Consider the following 21803-nt stretch of genomic DNA (forward strand, 5'->3'; position numbering starts at 1 on the left):
TTCTAGCACCTGTACCTGAGAGCCAACGTTTCTGTGTGCAAGTACAGAGACAGAGCAGGGGCCAGCTCGAGGACTCGCCATGGACGGCCGCTTTTCTCCACTGAATGCCGCCAGGGTAGGCCATCTACTTATTGGCCTCAGCTCAGGGCCCTGATGGGGATCTAGGGCTGTGCAAACAGAGGCATGAGCTCTGCCCAGGGTCTGCACCAGCTCAGCTCTGACCTGGCTGTGCTTGCTCCTATTTGTCGCCTCCTGGGCTCTGCTTCCTACTTGGGCTACCTGGTCGGAGCCTTCTCTGCCCAGATGTCCCTGCCACTCCCCTGGGCTCGCCCTCACTTTCCTGCCTGAGTCCAGGCTCCTGTCAGCATCGCCAGGTAATCCAGCCCCACCCCCACCCCTTCTGCATCTCACTGGACATTTGTCTCCCCATTTAAACCGTCAGTTTGCACAGAGAAGACACGTTTGCTGACACCCCAAGGCGAAGTCCGTTAATGACTGAAAATACATGAGGATTCGTGCCCTGCTCCAGGATCCGCCCAACCGCCCAGCCACATTGGCTCAGGCCGCACTGCCAGGCCTCTGCCTGAACTAATTGCTTCCCTTTATCACAATCTCAGTAGAGAACTCTGTTTAAAATCAATGCAATTATGTTGTTCAGGCATGTATTAAAATGTTCAGTGAGTGTGGGGTAGAATATATCCTTTCTAAGAACAGGTTATTTGTGTCAAAGCCAATTTATACAAACTTGAACCACCCACAGAGACAAGTGGCTTAGGTATTTGACACAAATTGGAATTTTTAACCATCCTAAAGAGCAGGGAGCTGAGAAGGGAAAATGCTCAGGAAGAAGGAAAAAAATACCTGCCTGGGAAAATAGCATCATGCTAAAGGCACACCCAGAAATGAGCTGCACGTGGGGCCATGCTGTTCCCTCCATGACCATTTGTGAGAGTAGAAGGCAGAAGGGAAGATTGAAATACGCATTAAGACGTCCCAGCTAGAAACCTTCTGGGGCTAGTGCTCAACATCACTAGTCAAATTAGACCTACCATGAGACACCACTTCACACCGATTAGAGTGGCCATAATGAAAAAGACAAGTGATACCAAGGATGGGCAAGGATGCAGAGAAACTGAAATCCTCATAAAACACCGCTGGTAGGGATGTAAAATAGGATTTACCTCCGCTTTAGAAAACTGACAATTTCTTAAAAAGTGAAACATACATTTCCGATGAGACCCAGAAAGGCCAAGAGAAACGAAGACATTTGTCCACATAAGGATTTGTAAGCAAATATTCACAGCAGCGTTGCTCATAATGATCCCAAAGTGCAAATCCAATAGCCATCAACTAGGAAGGATAAACACAATGTGGTCGATCCATTCAGTGGGAAATCACTTGGCCATAAAAAGGAACCAAGCACTGATACATACCGAGGTGCAAATGGACCTCAAAAATATGAAGTCAGTCACAAAACATGACATATCATGATGATTCCTTTTTTTTTTTTTTTTTGAGAGAGAGAGAGCTAGCATGGGTGGGATAGGGAGGGGCAGACGGAGAGAGAGAATCTTTTTTTTTTTTTTTAAGACCTTATTTATTTATTTATTTATTTGACACAGACAGAGATCACAAGTAGGCAGAGAGGCAAGCAGAGAGGGAGGGGGGAAGCAGGCTCCCTGCTGAGCAGAGAGCCTGTTGCAGGGCTCCATCCTAGAACCCTGGGATCATGACACAAGCCGAAGGCAGAGGTTAAACCCACTGAGCCACCCAGGAGCCTCGAGAGAGAGAATCTTAAGCAGGCTCCACACCCACTGCGGAGCCCAACTTGGGGCTGGATCTCATGACCTTGGGATCGTGACCTGAGACGAAATCAATCTTCAGATATTCAACTGACTGAGCCACCCATGTGCCCCATGATGACTCCGTTTTTATGAAATGTTCAGTAAAAACAAACTACAGAGAGAGAAATTAGATTATGGGTTGCCTGGGGATCAGCAGCAACTCGGGACTGACTGTAAAAGGGACACAAGGGAGTTGGGGGAGGTGAGGGAAACTTTCTAAAATGTGACCGGGGTGATCATGGGACAACTGGAAATCTACAAAAAATCATGGAGTTGTATGCTTAGAACAGGTGGATTTTATGGTATATAAGCTATACCTCATTAAAGCTGTTAAAAAAAAAAAAAAAAAAAGAACAACACTTTGAAAAATCTCTTGGAACAAGGAAAACAGCAGCAAAGTCAGGAGTGGGTCCCAGGCACTCGGCCACAGATCTCAGAGAGATCAAGCAGGGTGTGGGTTGTTTAAATCCACGCAGGCCTGACCCGTGACTCAGTCAGGGCGTTTAACCCTCCAAACCTGTATTTAGAGTATCTGATTATTCCTGGGTCTGTGTTTCCTTTATTCTTCTTCCAAACCGTACTCTGGTTGTTAATACATAATAGTTGTTCATGAAAGTCCAGTTCTGCTCTCCTGCCTTAACGAGGTCTATTCTGATGGAAAAAGCACAGTCGAGGGCAAAGCTAACTAACTTCTCAGGGATGGTGAAGAGGTACCTGAGACCAGATACCTGCTCTGTGAGTGTTGTGTGACCTAGAGTGAGTCCCATGACTTCCTGCCTCAGTTTCCTCAGCAGTAAAGTTGGGACGACAGACTGTCCGGCCACCGGCCACTGTGAGAGTTCAGGAAGATAACACATGGAGAGAGCCGCGGCCTGGCACTGGGTCAGGGCTCGACAATCAGTAGCGACTGCTGTTGTTCTCAGGGTCCCACTGTTTCTGTCTCGCCTGCAGGAAGACTTCCTGTTCCAAGGTTCTGCCCCAGCTCTGTCCCCACTAGTCCCCGCCGGCAGTGGCCAAGATCTCAGGCCTGGTGTCTGGCAGGCAGAAGCGCTCTCTGAGATCCCACCAAAGACAGAAGCCACCTCCAGGAAGGCATCCGTGCAATGTGTTTGCTCTGCTTCCACCCACAGAGGGAGACCCTCCGTCCTGGTCCCTATCCCCCCAGGCTCTCCTGTGTGGCGGTCCCCAGCAACGAAATCTCTTTCGTGCTTTTCGCTTGGACATCCCGCCAGCTGTATAAAACCTTCCACCTTGCCCGTGTCTCCCTATAACTTCTGATTTCACATATTTGGCAAGATTTCCCTGTTGCGCTCCATCGTCCTCTCCCTGCCACAAGTTAATTAGCAGGAGAGGGGCGGCAGACGGGCGTGTGTGGGCTTTAACAAGTTTGTCTTTGTGGCTCACATCCTTGCTGATGCACAGGGTCCCCAGGGAGTAGGAGCTGTGCCTTTTATGTGACCTGTTTCACACCTGTGCTGCCTCCCCGATGCGGATATTATCTGATGGAGAGCACTATCTGGCAGATAAACAATGGCTGCAACAAAATTTATAATAAATGCCCATTAAGCATGCATTTAAGAAGCACTTATAATGAACTCAGTTCTGTACAAACGTCCTCTTTTGTCTCCTAACAACCCTACGAAGAAAAGAGTATCCTCATTTTATAAATGAGTGAACTGAGGCCCAGAGAAGCTGATTAACTTGACCAGGGTCACACAGCTAGTAAGAGGCACAGTTAGGAGTTGAACTCGGGACTATCCAACCCTAAGTCTGTGCTCTTTCCTGTATAAGAGACCACTCCTGGTGAGCAAAAGGCACAGGGCAAGACAGCTGCCTGTCCCCAGAGTCTGTCCCTTCTCCCTAGGTCTTCCTGCTGGGCCTGAGGGGAGAGGGCAAGAGGGCACTCACAGGGTCTGGATGGCCCGCAGGGAGGTGAAGGTGCCCTTGGCGAGGCTCTGGATCTTGTTGTCATAGAGGGAGAGAAGTGACAGGTTCTGCAGATCCTGGAAGGCATCGGGCCGGACACAGTTGATCTTGTTGGCATTCAAGAGCCTGTGGGCAGACCAGGGCCAAGTGGTGGTGGGGGGGAGAGGTGCAGAATCGGCTGCATCAGCTTGCCTCGGGCACCTCCCTGGCACCAAGCATGACTGTGTCGAGGAGAAGTGCCCAGGAGCAGGCGCAGGGCGGCTAGCCCTCCAGATGTCCACTGCATACAGGAAGCTGAGAACTCCAATTGCCCTCTCTGTGCAAGGGACTGTCCTGCCCCCCTGCTCCTCTCCCTTTCAAGGAACTGCTACGAGTGCTCACAAGGTTCTTGGGAAGCAGGGAGCACAATGGTCAGGCCACCTCCCAAAGGCATTTTGGAGGCTCCCCTCCTTTCCAGAGTCTGCTGGGTTGCCAGGCATCTGAGATGGACCATTTGGGTTCTGCTCCTCTGGGATCCTGGGATGGAACCCCTGCCTGAACTCTCGTGCTTCACGGAGCCTGAGCTGGGGTGTCCCCCTGTAGGAGACAATCCTGTCCCCAGGCCTGCTGACCTCTTCGGGAACACAGGCTGCCTCTCAGGAGCCTCTAAGCTCTGGCGTCCTGCGATCAGCTCTGAACCTGACCCCCTTCCCTCCCTGGACTCGCAGAGCCCTGAAGTCCCTCGCGGCACCCCCAGCTCTGCCATCATCCAAGCTCCTCACCTCATTGAGTCCCAAACCCCAAAGAGGCTGGCAAGGCTAGTCTGAGAGGCCAGAGGAATACCAGCCCCCTCCCTGCGCGTCACCCAAGGTCACCAGCGGATGGGTCCTTACAGGAGCTGTAGGGTGTACAGGCCTCCAAACACACCCCGGGGGAGGTCTGTGATCTTGTTCCCATACAGGACCCTGGAGACAAAAGGCAGCAGAAAGAGAGAGTAAGAGGACAGCCACCAGGTGGGCATGACTTTGCAAGGGGCCCCCACATAATGGCACCACCTCTAAACAATTCACAGGGCACAGTGCAGGGGTTTAGGTCGGCTCTAACAAGTGGCCAGCAGGTGGCAGTAAAGTGTGTTAAGATAGGAGCCTCCTTTTGTAGTTTCCGAAAGGTACCCTATGGGTTGGGGCAGCCATGACCCCCACTACTGCTGAGCATTCCCCCAATACCCACTCTCTGTCTCATGCATGGAACCCAAAGAAGCCTGCAAAGGAGCCCTTTGGGAAACTTCACAGGAATAATCTGGCCCTGGATGTAAAAGGAGACATTCAAAGAGGAGACAATCCCATGGGCAGGATAATGTGCATATTTCCAGAGAATTACAAGAAAAAACCACGAGTGCCAGACATTATACACAGAATGAGCTCTGACGTCAAGCAACAGATAACACACCAGAAAAAAACAGGTCAAAGTTTAGTTGTGCAGAGGTCTAGGCAGTGGGGTGCAAGTGGGTTTCTTCACCTTAGTTCTCTGTGTTAAGCAGGAATTCCGTGTGTGATTAGGAAAAAAGCAAAGGTTCCACAAAGCCATGCAGGCAGGAATGGGTTCAGGCAGAGGGAGAAGTATCAACGGGGCTTGGGGACAGGGTGTACTCCAATTCCAATATTGCAAGCAGCCCCCACAAGCCACCCTGGAAACAACTCAGCCTGTGTAAAAACAGTATGTGCTTCAAGATCCTTTCTAGAAGAGGGCATGGCAGAAGCAAAACCCCCACAATGGGATCCTGGCTGGCCTGGAAGTGGTGTTGGAGGGGGGCTCGGTGTGGCTTGAGTAGAAGAAACAAATGGAATAATAGCTTGGGTTTTGCTGGGCGGGGAGCACCAGGAAGCCTCTGAGACAGGATCGGATTTGCATTTGGAAAGATCAGAGTGGAGGGGGCAGGGGCTGAAGCAGGGAGACCAGGTCAGTCTCTGCCAAGGTGGACACTGTCAGTGAGGTCTATTAGCACACAAGTTCCCATATAGTGGGGAGATGTCTTTGTGAGCAACAGGAACCCACTTAAATGGGTCATTGTCATGTTCCAATTTAGGAAGGTGTCATTCACTTCTCAGATGAAGAGCCCTGCATTTTGGCAGGCCACCTCCAAAATCTGATCTCCTCAGCCAATGAGAGAGACCCATCACCAAGCTGTCAGGTACAGCTGTGTAGGTTGTGCACTGCACAACTTAAGGGGTGCCATTCACAATTGGCCCCACCCACTAACTCATGCTCCACTCCAAGAGAAGAGGGTGCACACAGAGGGACTGAGCTGGCAGCCTCCTACAGGCCCCAAGGGGAAGCTCTGTCCTATTTCACTTCCCAGACCCCTAATCTATGCAAGGCATGTCTCCAGTGCTGCCAGGGATAAGCAGAAACACTCACTCCTCAGAGTAACAGAAGGCTCCTCACAATGGGGGCTCACCCAACTATAGGGTGCCTTGAGTGTACTCTGTATAGACAAGTGCTGTGCACCTCAGACAGTGAGGGGCTTGGTGAACCTGGGGGGTGCGAGCAAGGGCACTGGGAAAAGAGATGAAGTAACATTTCCAAGAGAATGTTTGACGCTGCGTGGCATTTTGTAGATTCATGGACAACACCCGCCCCCCAAGTAAACCCTCCAGGGAAGGGAAATGGGGAGAGGTGGAGGAAAATGCTTTTTTCTTGTCTCCCGCCACAACTTGGGAGCACACTTGGGATGAAAGGCACAAGGTGTGGCCGATGTCACAACTGGAGCTGAGAGTGGCAGCCCTTATCGGGAAGCTGAGTAGGGTTTAGGAGCACAGAACCCTGGGCCTCAGTGGGGAGGCAGGGCCAACACGAAGGCTGGGCCATGTCAGGTGAGTGCTGCAAAGAATGCTGGGAAAATCCCTTTCCTGGCAGGAGGGCCATCAGAGTTGCCAGGGGCAACAGCTCTGCCTGGATTCCCTCTACCTCTTCCCAGCTGCAGAGTGTCCACCAGTGAGGAAGGGGGAGCTGGACACAGCCTCCCCCTCCAGAGGGGCCCTGGCACAGGGGCGGGAGCATCCTGGACCCTGGGAGACTTGGCATGGCTACTCACAGCGAGTTCAGGGAGCGGAGGCCCTGGAAGGCGTCGGGCGCGATCTCTGCAATCTGGTTGTTGCTCAGGTCTCTACAAGGTGAGCAGGAGGGAAGATGGCTGAATCCCTTGGCAGCCACCAAGCCCTGCTTGGCCCCTCCTCCCATGTGCCACAGGAGGGCAGGCATTTCTTTGACATTAGAGAAATAAGAGGCCAGTTCTGCCATCCACCTGAAAAGCCCCTGGCCACTGTTTCCCTGTGCAGGCTGAGGCTCGTGCTCGGGCTGGGCCATCCAGCCTTGGTCTGTTCTTGAGGAAACTTTACCCCGCGCCCCAGCTGTGCCCTACATCTCCTCTCACATCGGCAACTGCTCCTAGGAGTGCCCCGCTGAGATGGGAGGATGACAGTCAGCTCTGATCACCTGCCGGATTCGGGCTCAACAACCCCCCCCCCACACCCCCAACCCCGGCGTGGGCCTCACGCTGACACTGTGAGGAGGTCACGCCGCCACCACCCTCCATGCTCACAGAAGAAGCTGGAGGCGGAGTCAAGACCTGCGCCATGGCCGTGGCCTGCCAGCCCTAGACCCTGCCCCCTGCCCCATGCTGACTCCCAAGAAGCAGCAGGAGACACTCACATCCTCCGCAGCTTTCTGTAGGGAGAGAAGGCTCCTGGGGGGATGGACTTGATCCCATTCAGCTCCAGTCGGCTGCAGAGCGAGAACACAGAGGAAACCCGGGGTCCTGACTGTCACCTCCCAGACTTCCCTGCCCAAACCAGACCCGTTGCCCCTGCTCCCATCCTCCATCTGGAGCAGACAGGTTGGCACGGGCAGAGGAAAGGAGCTGCTATATTTGAGTCCCATGATCCCAGATTTTGTGGTCAAAAGGAGCCCACAAATCAGGCTACTACTGAGAAACCGACTCCAGCAGGCTCACCCCGCGGGGCTGGACAAATGGACCCCAGAGGGACACCCCCTCCCAACTCTCTGGAGCTTCCCAGCTTTGGGTGGAGGGCTCCGGCCAGCCGAGGCCAGTTGTCTCTCCTCCGTGTATAGGGAGGGGCGTCAGGCGAGCTGTTCACTGGGCCACCAGAGCCCAGTCCGGCCCCAGGGCCCACATCCCAGCACCCGCCCTGGCCCATACTCACATTTCTGTCATGGTCTCAGGCAGGTTGGCGGGTATGGCGGTGAGGCCCTTGCCGCGACAGTCCACAATGCCATTGCCGCAGGTGCACATGGCTGGGCAGGAGCCCGAGGAGAGGGTGCAGGAAAGCGATCGGCCTGTCTCCCCTTGGCCTGAGAAAACGGTGGGTGGTAACCTGGGGGCATCCCATGCCCGTGCCTCCACCCCCAGACATGGCGTCACGGGTGGGGACAGGGCAGACAGTGTTTCTCTGCATCCCGATAAACCGGAGGAGATCACTGAGAACAACCATGCAACTCTGCGGGCGCCCCGCACACAGCACGTGCTGGCTGAATGTTTGCCAAGCTTGAATCTGAACCTAACTGTGCTGCCTGAGAGTGTGGTACATACATGAGGAAATCCTGGCCCACGCTCTGAAGCTCCAGGTTCTAGTCTGAGTCGCCTAACACTCTGGAGCCTCAGTCTCCTCACTGGTCACCAGAGAATGGCAGGGACCCCGTTTATCGTTCTGGGCCACATGCTGTGGGAAGGATTATACACGCAGCACCTCATTTAACCCATCGTGGCCATTTTACAGCTAAGAAAACTGAGTCCTTGATATTAATTAGTTTGTGGAAAACCACACAACACTGATAGGTGACAAAACCAGGATAAAGCATAGAGGCTGATATAAGTTTTTAAAATTGAAGTATAACACACTTGTTACCATCTTCAGTGTACAGCGGCTGAAGTTCTCAGAGGCGCACCCACCAAACTGTCCCCAGACACAGAACATTTCTATTCCCCAAGAGGGCTCCCTTACACCCCTATTCCAAGGCAGCTGCTATTCTGAGACCTGCCACCAAAGATCTGGCCTGCTGATCTTTGCAGGCCTCACTGCAAAAACTCTGACATTAACCCACGTTGTTGTGCATCTCAGCAGCTTGCCTCTGTCACTGCTGAGCAGTATTCTGTCGTACGGACAGACCGTAATTAGTCTATCTTGTCCCTTGCTGGTGGACATTTGGGTTGTCGCCAACTCTGGGTTAATACGAAAAAAGGCTGTCTTGAACATTCTCAGACATGTTTTTTGCGATGGGAGGTGATGGAAGGGGACAGGAGGTGATGGGCGAGGACAGGAGATGTGGGCAGTCCAGGGGTGGTGGGTAAGGACAGGAGGCGATGAGCAGAAAGTGATGGGCCAAGAGAGGAGGTCATGGGTGGACTGGATGTTAGTGCAGGGTGACGGTGGTCAGGGGAGGGAGCAAGACATGGGGGGGGGGGAGCAGAAGGCAGGGGTTGGGCCGTGGAGAGTCCCAGCAGGGCTGGCACCCACCTGAGCAGCTGAACTCGCTCTTCTGGACCTCAGCCACATTGAGGCCACGCAGGCTGGCGGGCCCCGAGCACTGTGTGAAGAGCCCGATGGTTGGCCGCTGCCTCAGCCACTGTGAGAGCCAGGCCAGGTGGCAGTCGCAGAACAGGTGATTAGAGTGCAGGCGGCTGTCGGGGGAGAGGGCAGCTCGCAACCCACCCGCCTGGGGCCCCAGCCCCACAGTGGGAACCCCCTGCCAGGGAGTGGGGTGCTACACATAGCCCCAGCCGCCCGCTCAGGCTCACGAGGGGTCACTGGCAGCAGCAAGATGCTTCCAGCGGCCGCTGCCTCCCTCCCAGCTTGTTTGGGGCAGCCGCTGGCCTGAGTGTGACCAGAAATGATTCATCTCCCTGAGCTCACACAGACCCGCTGCCCAAAAGCACATAAGTCATTTTTAAACACAAAAACAAGTCACTTGTTTTCGGAGGAAAAATCAAGTAGAAATGACATTCAACATCCATTTTAGGTCACTTCCCTCTCCCTTGGACTCCGACACCCCCCCCCCACCCCAGCCTGAGTGGATGACGGACTGCTGAGAATGCAAAGAAGAAGAGGGAGCTCTTTCTCCACCCCCTTCCCGGCCACCCCCAGCCCCGACTCGGCCGCCCAGGGGCTGACTCACAAGGTCCGCAGCTTGGGCATGTGGTTGAAGCTGGACACGGGGATGGTGGTGATGTTGTTGTTGTTCAGGGTCCTGGTTGGGGGGAAACCAGAGTCACCGGGCGTCTGGGCAGTAGGCCAGCCCAGCCCTCAGGCTCTCACACCCAGATCCATGGTCCACCTTCCAGGGGAGCCAGCACCGGGCTGGATCCTGGGGAATCCACCCCAGGAGGAGCGGGAAACACAGAGCTACCCTCCGAGGAAGGCCTGAGCTGGGACAGTGGTGATAAGGCAGCCGGGACAGGGAGCAGGAGGGCGAGGAGGGAGAGGCTGCCTGCCCGCAAGTGCGGGCTTGCACAGAGGCAGGCAGGGAGGCCTTTATACCTCTTGTGTCAGAAAGTCCTGGAAGACACAGACACTGCCCTGGGCTTGGTCGTGAGCAGGGTAAGCCTGGATCTTACACTACAGGCATGACCCTATAGTGTAAGCAGGTGTCCCCACCACCCTGGGTGCAGAGTCCAGGAGAGCAGAGAGTGTGGCCTCTGCTGTGGGGCTGGCACAGCATCGGTGGGGGGGGGGGGGGGGGGGGGGGTTCCCACCCCGTGGGCTGCTCCCAGCCCCAGTCCAGGTGCCCAGCCCAGCTCCCGCGTTGCCAGGCTCTCCAGCCCCTCCACTCTTCCCTGGTTTCACTTACAGCACCTCCAGCCCCCGCAGGGCCCGGAAGGCCCCTTCCTCAATGCAGTTGATCTGGTTCTTGTCCAGTTGTCTGTGAAGCAAAAGAAAGTTGTGCAGGAAACCATGCTGCCTAGGGCAGGGGCGTCCCCACGTTTTGATCAAGGGCTCCGTTAATTTAAAACAAAGAGCCCTGGCCCCACCCAGTCCTTTGTTCAGGATATAGGCGTACATCTAAGTAGCAAATACTAACAAAAGCTTATATTCTTTCTTATTTCGTTAAAACAATAAATATAGGGGCTCCTGGGTGTCATGATCCCAGGGTCCTGGGATCGAGCCCTGTATGGGGCTCCCTGCTCAGTGGGGAGCCTGCTTCTCCTCTCCCACTCCCCCTGCTTGTGCTTGTGTTCCCTTTCTCGCCTCTGTTAAATAAATAAATAAAATCTTAAAAAAAAATAATAAATATTTAAAAAGTTATATCCTATTCCTCCACCTGACTTTGGATATCCTCCGGGGAGCAGGCGCCTGCCCCCCGGCCCATTTTGGAGACCACCGGAAAGTGCAGGCCGCTGGACGAGGAGACAACGTCTCCTAAGGGCAGCGGTAGCCAAGCCGTGGCCACCTGGAACGCTGCTTTTGGAATAAACTGAAGCTGTGACTGGGTCCCTGGGAAAGAAGGCAGTGCTCAGTTGTCTACCAGAGACGTGGGGGCAGGCAGTGACAAGCATGCTGGGCATTTGCCATTCCTGCCGCAGTCAGAGCTCAGGGAGGTGATAAGCGTGCACCGGGATAAATGTGAGTAGTAGGAAGAAACCATCACATTTAAATAGCACTTGAACAAGCCTGGGAGGTAAATATGATCATCCCATTTTACAGAATGATATACTGAAGCTCAGGGAAGTTAACGGACTGGCGGCCACTTCCACAGTACGTACCTGGAAGAGGAACTCACACCCGGCTCTCTCTCAGTCTACTCAAGGGCAAGTGCATGCGGACTGTGCTGTTCAAATGGACCATGAACTTCACCTAAACACCCACAGTTCATGGCACTCCTTTCTACCCAATCCCCAAAGGCTGCCTGTTTCCTTCGACCCCAGACTGTTCCAAAAGACCCTGCTGGCACCAGCCGTCTCAGGGCCCATACCAGCTCCTGAGCTGCCTGGACCGCAGGGCTTGGGGAGAGGCACAGGGACCCTGCGAGGGGCAGCCCTCCAGCCCCGATACCCTTCTCCCTCCCAGGCCTGGACTCACAGATTTTTGAGGTCTGTAGCTCCACGAAAAGCTTTTCTGGGGATGGCCTGGATTGTGTTCTCACTCAGGTCCCTGAGAGGATAAAGCCAGAGGGAGAAAAACACTGGTCAGAAGAGATTTCTCTGGAGTGCCCCCGATGAGTCAGGGAGGCCGGGATGGCCTGATGGTGCTCCCACATCCGGAAGAGTGCTGGGCACCCAAAGGCCTGCTCGGGGAGCATCTGTTGAAGGAAGGAAGGAAGGAAGGATGGAGCTGGAGAGAGGCGCCCTGCTCTGGAGGGAGGTCTGTCCCCCACTACCTCCCCTCTCTGCACAGAGGTGGTTGCAGCTGGAGGGACGAGCCTGGGGCAGCCGTGACTGACTTCGCCAGACCCCAGCCCTGCCCACAGACCCCCCCAGAGGCCATCTCAGCTCCCAGGGCATCAACCAGCGCTAGGAAGGAGCAGGCACAGGAGGGGTTCCTTGATGAGCTCCTAGCTACCTGACACCTGCGGTAACCCACCCACGACCCACTCTCTGTTTCACTGATAAGGAACGAGGACTTGGGAGGAAGGCACCGCTGGGAACCCGGCCAGTATGTGGCAGAATCAGGTCATGAAGTCCGGCCTGGGTCCCGTGCTCTCAGGCCTGCCGTCTGTCGAACCACCTCCGAGAGTCTGAGCCCACGCTGGAGTCGGCCCCATGCAGCCTCTCCCTCATGCTGGTGGGGGTCACGGGGCCGCCTCCCTGTCCCACAGCCCGGATAGCAGGGGTCACCGAGGACATTAGTCTCCACATTATCAATGCCCTGACGGGAGGGAGGACGAACCGCAGGGACTGAAAATTCCTGGCCCCTGCAAGCCCAGAGCAGCTTCTGGACACCTCCTCTGGCCCCACGGGAAGACAGGGCCTCAGGCACCTGCCCACCAGCCTCTCCCTTCCCCTCTCAACATCCTTCCTATAGACTTTCACAAAGGTCCTTTTTCAGGGCAGCTTTTGCTTGCCACAGTGGTGGGCTCAGCTGTCACTATGTCCCAAGCATGTGCCCCAGGCCAGCACTGCCTAGCATGTCACATACGGAAACTCACTTGACTGTGGTACTAACCACGGAGCAAACACTCTTACTTTCCCCTTTTCCGAAGGAGTAAAGGGAGGCGCAGAGAAATCCAAGGGAACACAGCTGGCGAGTGGTGGCTCCAGAACCCGAACCCAGGCAGTGAAGGTCCCAGAGCTAACCCTTTGCATAGCTGCCCCAGGAGCAGGAACTAGAAGTTGGGGTATGGACACCCTCCCCTATTCTGCAGAGGAGAGCGTTGAGCTCCAAGAAGTGAGGCAATCTGCCCAAGGTTAAAGCAGGATGGGTTCCAGGTGGTTTACAGGACAGCCAACCTCAAATGTGCCCTCAGGGTCCTTGAGCTGGACAACTGGGGGCTGACCTGACGTGGGATCCAATGCTGGGCAATTCCACAGACCCTCAGCCCCTACTGGGCTAGGCCTACAGGGTTTTGACCATGACCTTCCTTTCAGCCATTCACCCCACAGGCCTTAGGGTTCCCTGCCAGCCCCAAGAACATGGCCTACAGGGCCCCCCGGCACACAGTCCCTGGGCTGTGAGGGCACCACCCCACCATCCAGGTCTTCCTGCTGAGAGACTGAAACAGAAGCATGATGTAGCAGAGTGCACAGTCCCTGAACTCAGAAAGGCCATTCTGATCCCAGCCCCCTGGCCTCCTGGCTGTGCATCTGGAGGTCGGGCCCCTTTCCCTCCTGAGCCACAGCATCCTTGTGAGCCAAGTGCAGATAGGAGCCTGGCAAAGACAGTCCCCCAGGTCCCCCAACCCTGTCCCCTCAGGATAGCCTGTGATCTCTCTCCCCTGCAAACCCTAGCCTCTCCCCTTCCCCCAGCCCCTAAGTGGCCCCAGGCACCTATGGTCTGAAGCCTTCATCAGCAGTAGCAGCCTGCGCCCTGTTCTCTCCCTCCTGGAAGGAAAGCATCTCAAGCCTGTGACACAGACACTTCTCTCCTCTAAAACGATATCATTTTCCATTACAGCTCAGGCCCTACTTCACTACAGCTGGCTTTCTCTGTCCCTTAATGCAACAGTCACTTCACACTGGACTCCCACCTTCCTCTCCTTCCCCCACCCAACAGGCGGGTCTTCTGGCTCCTTCCAAGGGGCTGTGATCTCAGCTGTCTGCAAGCATCTCAGGCACCTCTGTTTAGTCTGTCCCTGTTCCCGGAGACACACTCCACACTCTATCAACAGGCTGCTCCCAGAACTGCCCCCGTACCCCCACCCCACATTACCTGGCCAGCTGCCCCTGGTGTACCCACCCTGTGCTACCTGCCACCCTGCTGCCAGCACCCCCAGCCAGCACAACCGCTTCCCCATTTCTCCACAATTCCCAGCAGCTCCTCAGTCTTGAGAGGACAGGAGAGCTCTTGAGCCGTTCCTTATCTGCTAATCCTGTTGTCACCTCTTCCTTGCCTGGAGACAGCACCTTGGTGGCTCTGTCCCCTGCCCAGTTTCCATCATGCAGGTAATTGCTCCAAGGAAGGTACACCCTGTACTGGCCTGGGCCTACTGTCCCCCTGTTTCGTGACCTTGATCTCTCCCTCTTCTTAAGTAGATGTTCGCGCTAGGCAGGGTGGTCTGATGCATAAACTTCTGACTTGGGAGCAAGAGCTGCGCGGGCCACACAGGGAAATGAGAGATCGCTCGCAGGGGCTCGCAGGCACACAGTCACACGGGTTCCCTCCTCACACTCTCTTGAGAAGACAGCCACTGTGTCAACGACACTCAAGCAGCTCTCTGGAGAAACCCACATGGAGAGAACCAGCAGCCTCCTGCCAATGGCCAGCACTGGCTTCCAGCAATGTCCATCAGTCATCAAGGAAACAGATTACCCAGCCCCAGTCAAGCTTCTGGACTCTGCACTGATGCGCCCCCCCAGAATTCAGACCCTGAAATCCTAACGCTCAGTGTGACGGTGTTGGGAAGTGGGGCCTCGGGGAGTGCTTAGGTCCTGGGGTGGAGCCCCTGTGAACAGGATGAATGGCCTCCCCAGAGAGGTCTGAGACGGGAGGGCACAGCAATGAGCCAGGAAGTGGGACCTCCCCAACGCCAGCCTGCAGGCACCACGACCCGGGACTTCCCAATCTCCACGACGGTGAGGAACAAATAGTGCCTGTTTATAAACTACTCAGTTTATGGTATTTCTGTTACAGTAACCGGAATTGACTAAGCTACAGCCCCAGTCAACGTCTTACCAGCAACCTTTCCAAGACCTTCCAGCCACCTACAGAAACTGTGAGACAGTACATGTTTGCTGTTCTTTTCAGCCACTGTGTTTCAAAGTTCAACAGTCAATGACTAACGCAGGACTACTTTGGGAGGATGGTCCAAGAGAGAGGCCTGGATGTGGTGCTGGAGAGCCTGCTCTGACTGCTCTGACAACAGCCCCTGAGAACCTCTGAGGAAGGCAGGGTCACACTCAGACTTGATGTGAATGAGCCCAAGTATGCTCACAATGTGGCCCCATCGCTTTGCACTTTGGGCCTCAGTTTTCTTGTCTGTCAAACGCACAGACTGAACCAGAAAATCTCTTCCTCCCCCCACCCCCAACACAATCCCACCACATGCTGACTACCCCAAGCCACGGCAAGCCACACTGCTCCCACACAGCAAGTTTGGTTCCTAGAGCATCTGAGATCCCGGGGGGGGGGCGGGGGGGGAGGGAAGGGGAGCCCATCGCTGACAGCACACTTTCTGAGAAAGGCAGGATAAGAGAAGACAGACACAGCCATCCACTTTCTCCTCCCCACAGGGAGCCAGGGAGAACAAAGCATGGATGGGGAGGGCAAGACAAGGCAGGGAGGGGCAGGGGCCTGGAGACTTCTATAGAGTCAGGACTATGGAGGGCGCACAGGAGGTGGGCAACTCCAGCGGGACAGTCATCTGGGCCCCAGCTGGCCGCTGACCCTCCAGCCAAGCCTGGGAGGGAACTCTGGGCTGGCTACTCACATCCACTATCCTGTTTAATCCCCACCACCACCCTACAAGGAAGGTTTTTTTATTTGTATCGATTAGTTTATTGATTTAAGCCAACCTTGTTTCAGAAAGGCTTTAAAGTGGCTTATAGGGATTTACAAAACAGCAAGAAAGCAAGAGTGAAAAGTGGGGCAAAGAGAAGAAAAATCAATGGCAGAGACGAAGAACAAGGCAGGATGTCACCCATGCACATCTGCCAGGTCCGGGGCAGAGCATGGGCTCTGGGCTCTCTGAGAGCTGATGGAACAGGGGGTGGGGACTCCTCCCTTAGCAGTGTCCCCAGTATACGTATAAATTCAGTTTCTTAGGAGGAGAGCTGCTCAGGGTACTAAGACGAGACAAGAATTCTCCAGGAATCCTTATAAAAAATGACAGTGTGGCCTAATCAATGATACTAGACCCTTATAATAAATGGGTTTCAAGTGTCTGGTTCTTATATTAGTATTGCATCAAAGTACAATTCAGGAAATGCAATTCTATAAGGACTCACACAGGGAGCTAAGTAGGGAAGGAAGGGGCAGAATAGTCCGTGCGAAGGCAGGAGGCCTAATCGAGGCTGGCACCACCCAGGAGTGGGGAGGTTTGCCTAGAGTAGAAAGTGCCAGCAACAGGCCAGAGAAGGGGACAGCTTCCAGCAGAGAGGTATTTGATCCAATGGCCTTTTAGACACTGCTCGGGAGCCCCAGAGCTTACGGAGGAAACATGCTGCCCCCAGGGTAGGTAGGAGAGGTGACACCAAGAGCCCATCCAGGAGGTGAGGGTGCAGGTGCAGGTGCAGGGGTGGGTGCAGAGGGGCCCAGGGCCAGCCCCCAGGAGCAAGCCCCTCCCACAGGAAAGAAAGGGAACTTAAGGGAACTTGGGACCCTGGAAGAAGCCAGCCTCTAGACCTGAGGAAAGGGTGGGCCTTAAAAGCCTGGGGAAAAGGCAGTATGCCTGAGGCACAGGAGGTGCTGGAAAGAGCCAGAACTCTGGGAGGAGTGGATCTGGGTTCTAAGCCCACTGGTGCCACTAATCACCTGGGCCCCTAGAAGGTAGGTGCTGAGTCCTTAAGTGTCCCTACTTATAAAACGGAGATAAAAACATCACATGGTGGTGGGGGCGCCTGGTGGCTCAGTGGGTTAAAGCCTCTGTCTTTGGCTCAGGTCATGATCCCAGGGTCCTGGGATGGAGCCCGGCATCAGGCTCTCTGCTCAGTGGGGAGCCTGTTTCCCCTCTCTCTCTGCCTGCCTCTCTGCCTACTAGTGGTCTCTGTCAAATAAAAAATTTTTTAAATCTTTAAAAAAATACAACCAAAAAAACCCAAAAACAACACCCACGAGTTTGGAGAAGATGAGTTCTTGCGATTTCGCTTCTGTCCTAGGACCTCCCTGGCAGTACTTAAGAAAGCAGGCTTCTGTCCCTGGTCCAACATAGTGGGCCGGTCCCTTTCCCGAGGGTCTGACTGTTGTCCCCAGTTTGCTCACTAGGGGGCACCAGAAGCCTGCCCTGGCCTCCAAGGCCTTGGCCACTGCTCAGACCCAAACAAAGCTATTCTCAAGGTTTTTTTGCCCCAGTTGACCTCCTATGTCAAAAATTGTCTTGTCTTTCCCAGTCCTCTTTGAAGTAATGTTTCTCCCTCCATTTTGCCTACATCTTGTGTTTTTGCTCTACCTTCATCCCACAGTGACCTTGTCACAGACCCAAAGGTGAACATGGTCAGGGCAGAATGAGATACACTGAGACACGGAGGGTGCCGGAGCTGGAGAGACAAACCCAGACTGGGAGCCGCTGGTGGCCGGACCCTGGGCAGGGGGAAGCAGAGGGGGCAGAGCCACGGGGCAGATAGGCGCACGGAAGGAAGTCCCAGGCAGGACAGTGAAAGGCAGACTGGAGAGCAAGGACATAGCAGCCAGACAAGAGTCAGTCTGGGGAGATAAATAGAGGCCTGGGGCCAGATTCTAAGGGTGAGGATGAGGTCTTGGGCTTTGACAAGCTCCCCGGCGATACGGATACTGCTGGCCCAGGAAGCACACACTGAGAGGCAGCGTGTGGACAGGAGAAAGCCCACAGCAGAATGTCATCATAGAGATGGGTCTGCCATCAGTAAGCCCTTCAGTAAGCCCTGGCTTAGCCACTTGAATCACATGGTCTCGGGCAAGTCACTTTAAACTCTCTGGCCTCAGTGTTCTCATCTGCAAAATGGGGTGGGGATGAGAAGTGGCACTGACTTTGCAGGATCTGATGTGACAGGTGCTGTGGTCTGTCATCCTTGCCTATTACTCCACTTATGCAGTCATTCCTTCAGTTCCTCAAATCCCTCCTGCCACAGGACCTTTGCAGTTGCTACTCCTCTGCCTAGAATATTCTTCCTCTACCCTTTACCCAGTAAACTCCTACTCATCCTTCATATCTCAGTCTATAGACACTTCCCCTGACTGCTCCCTCTGCTTCAGTCTCCTAAGATCCCATGCTTTTCCTTCTTAGCTCTAATCCAGGTTTATAATGAAATATTAGTATACCGAATAATAATACTGACTTTGGGTTAACATCCTTCTCTCACTCCAGACCATCATCATCTCTCTCTCTCTCTCTCTGTCTTTTTTGGTCCAGACCATTCTCTCTTGAAAGAACTGTCTCCTGTGCTCCCTACAGTATCGCCGGACCTAGAACATTTCAGGAGCTCACTAATTTTTAACTGAACTGAACTAATGCGGATGTGATGTAGGAAAGATGTTATTAGGGTTCAAAGCTGACAGCCAAGAAAGAATTCTTGAGATGTCTTTGGTGAGAAAAGAGTGATTTTATTAAAGCAAGGGGACAGGACCCATGGGCAGGAAGAGCTGCCCCAGGGTCATGAGGAGTGACCCATTATATACTTTCAAGTTGTGAGGGGCTTAGGAACGGTGTAAGTCTCTAAGAAATTGTGGAAACAAGGTTTCCAGGGGGCTAGCTATTGTTGGGAAAAGGTCATTTATTACTGTCTTAATAAAACCTTGGTCATGAAACCCTTCAGATGTATATCGGTGGGTCATATGCTTGGGGGATGGTTGCCAACATGTACCTTGGGAAGATTCCAAAGGAATTTTTAGTTAAGGTAGACTTTCAGGAGCTTGAGGGGGGTGGGGGTCAGGCTAAGATTGCCTTTTGCCCTTTGCAAAGTCTTAACATTGAGGCGCTTAAGTCCCTAGAGGAATGTCACTCTGCTTTAGAACTTATCAGTGGGCTCTAGGTAGTAAAGAAATTTAATAATTTTTCTTCTGTTTTTGTTTCCCATATTAGATGTATGTTCTCTCACTGTGATCCATCTGCATTTTTCTGGCCAAAACAAGGAAGAGTGACTGAGAGCGGAGCTGGCTAACGTGGCCTCAGCAGACCCAGCAGGAGCTCAGAAACAGAGAGGAGGTGCTGGAGAAGCACTGGTCACTCTTGTTTTCCTATCAACCCTGTCCTTCCCTTCACGTACCCTCATGGAGCCTTAGTAACTGAACACCCTTGGGTAGTTCTGAGCTGGCGCCAGCAACATGAGCCGGGAGGCCTGGGCAGCATTGGAGGAAGGTGACTCCGGTGGGACCCCCCCAAGATAGACAGGGAGCTGGAGTCGCTAAGAGTCCACCTGGGCTGGGTGGGGAGCTCCAGTTGAGAGTCCTGAGGCCAAGAGCCTCATGGTCTGAACCCCACCACCCAATATCAAGGGCACTGAGAGGCAACCGTCCGCCAACTGCAGCACCCCCCGGTGTAGGACCACCCCCAGAGACCCAGGCCTGGCCCCTTTCTGTGAAGAGAAGGGGTCAGCCAGGCCCACACCCTGACTTGGGTGCTATCCCAGTGGCCCCCTCCTCCCACATACTCTGCCAATCCCTCCAGCTTCTGCCAGGGCTGGGGAAAGCAGGGCCTAGGAAGCCGAGGTCAGGACCCCATGTTCTTGCTGCTAATCCCCCTTCACGCTCTAACCAGATTGGGCCCTGCTGGCAGACCGGCCTCCGAGGCGATCAGCAGGGGGCCCAGCCGGGGACTGCTGGGCACCAGCCAAGGCCAGACTCGGCCCTAGGATCCCTGCCACCAGCTTGCCAACCCCACTGCAGAGCTCAGGACCCGCTCTGTCTGCCTCTCAAGCCACAAGGAAGCTCCAGGCAGCCCGGGCCTGTCCCCTTGCCCTCAGAGCCTGACTGGTGACCCAAAGTCCACCCAATTAGCGGCCTAGAGGGGAAGGAAACAGGTCACCTCACCCAGGTCTTCCTTGTTGGGAGACTGTCAGGGAAGGACCTGAGCCTGGGAATGGACAGCCAGCCGTGGACCCATTGTGGGGACTCACACAAGTTTCCCAACCCCTAGAGGCTCCTTGGCTGTGAAGCAGGAGTCATCACGGGCTTGGGGCGTCACTGAGGCTGTGTGCAGGGCTCTCAGCCAGGCCTGGAGCCATCAGCTGCCACACCTGGCACTGGAGGGAGGGGTGGGGAGGTCAGGGTTGGAAAATCCAGGACAGGAAATCCGGAGGCTGAGACTTGAGACCAGTTCTGCCCTCAGCCCCCTTGGCAATTGGGGATGAGACCTACAGTCAGCTCCCAGCCCCTCAGGCTCCCCATCCAACAACACAACCCTCCCAGCAAAATGGGTGTGTGACTGCGGGGCTTGGGGAGTAGGGGCTGGCTCCCACAGCTACTGCTAGTGAGGAGTCCCCCCGTTACCCCCTGGTTCATGCCCACATCCCACCCTGGGCAGCTCAGTGCCTGGGTTGGCCACAGCTGCGCCCCCAGGGACTCTGTTAGAAATCCGGGATTTCCGGCCCCAAGGCATCAAGAATCTGCATTTCAGCAAGCCGGCCAGGTCATTCATATGCATATTCAAGTTCGAGAAGCCCCAGGAGGGACGCAGAGAAGTTTCTAACATTCTCTAATCCTCAACTAGGGCTAACCTGCTCCCAGCCAGCATTTCAAAGCGAGGGGCAGAAGCACCAGCCCCTATGCTTGGGGCACGCCCCCTCCCACCCCCCTCCACCCCTACTCCCCCGCCCCCCACCCCGCACTAGGACATGACCTTCTCGCAGTGAGCAGAGGGAAAAGCAGCAGCCTCTGGCTGATCCCTTTTGGTTTGCCCCCGCCCGCTCTAACCATGGGCCAAGAGGAGGCCCCCACAGGAGTGGGGAGAGTGTCAACCACCCCGGCCCCATAGCCTTCCTTGCTTTCTTGGTGGAGTTTGCAGGGCAGGGGGACACTGCCTGGGGGCCTTGGGGAGAACTGGGCTGTGGCTGGAATCAGCACAGGAGTCACTGCTCCTGGGAGACTGAGCCCCCTGGTCTCCTCTGCACCCCACTCGCTGCAGGATGCACCCACTGCAGTGTATGCTGTCAGGATAGAGGGTGGCAGGGCCTCCTGGGTGGGATACTGGGGTGCTCACCCTCCTCTGAGGTGCTCCTGGGATCTGGCAGGAAACTCCCACCTTGTCTCTGCCTGTCCTTCAAGCTTGCCCTCAAACTCTACCCCTCCCCCCCAGGAGGGAAGTTAGTCCTGCAATTGCCCCTCTCTGTTGGCTCTCCCAAGCCCCTGGGATGACATTCAGGTGCCCCAGGTCTACCTGGTAGGTGGACTGCCTATGTGTGCACCTATCTCCGGCTGACCTTCAAGGTCGGTCTTTTAGAGGCATTTGGTGGCAAGGACCTAAACTATGCTGCTTCATCCTCTGACCTCAATGACCTTAACGACCTCAAAGACCTCAGCTACCTCAACATAGGGAGCAGGGCTTTGTCTGCTTAGAAATCTCAGGTACTCCCAGGAGATGCAAACTTTCTCAGGACTGATCTCAATGTGAATGAATTTGTTTCATTGTCTCCAGAAGTCAAGTTTGAACAGGAGGAAAGAGGACGGGGGAGAAGTGGCCAGGGACCAATGCCAAAGGGGCACACGGTGGGGGAGGGGGGTGAAGGTGGAACTAGTTTCCTCTGGCCTTGGCCAAGTG

General features: G+C 54.7%; 1 protein-coding gene across 1 annotated transcript in view; it reads right to left on the reverse strand.

Moving 5' to 3' along the window:
* Nucleotides 1-21803, reverse strand: part of SLIT1 (slit guidance ligand 1) — a 164214-nt gene that overhangs the window by 38911 nt on the left and 103500 nt on the right. Inside the window, exons 5-13 of the mRNA XM_082722141.1 lie at nt 11843-11914; nt 10614-10685; nt 9942-10013; nt 9284-9447; nt 7973-8120; nt 7461-7532; nt 6844-6915; nt 4643-4714; nt 3753-3896 (exon numbers count right to left, since the gene is read on the reverse strand). Of these exons, the coding sequence (XP_082578267.1) occupies nt 3753-3896; nt 4643-4714; nt 6844-6915; nt 7461-7532; nt 7973-8120; nt 9284-9447; nt 9942-10013; nt 10614-10685; nt 11843-11914 (888 nt within the window). The remainder of the gene's footprint in view (nt 1-3752; nt 3897-4642; nt 4715-6843; nt 6916-7460; nt 7533-7972; nt 8121-9283; nt 9448-9941; nt 10014-10613; nt 10686-11842; nt 11915-21803) is intronic.

The sequence above is a fragment of the Mustela nivalis genome (assembly GCF_964662115.1).
Source record: "Mustela nivalis genome assembly, chromosome: 2".
Taxonomy (NCBI): domain Eukaryota; kingdom Metazoa; phylum Chordata; class Mammalia; order Carnivora; family Mustelidae; genus Mustela; species Mustela nivalis.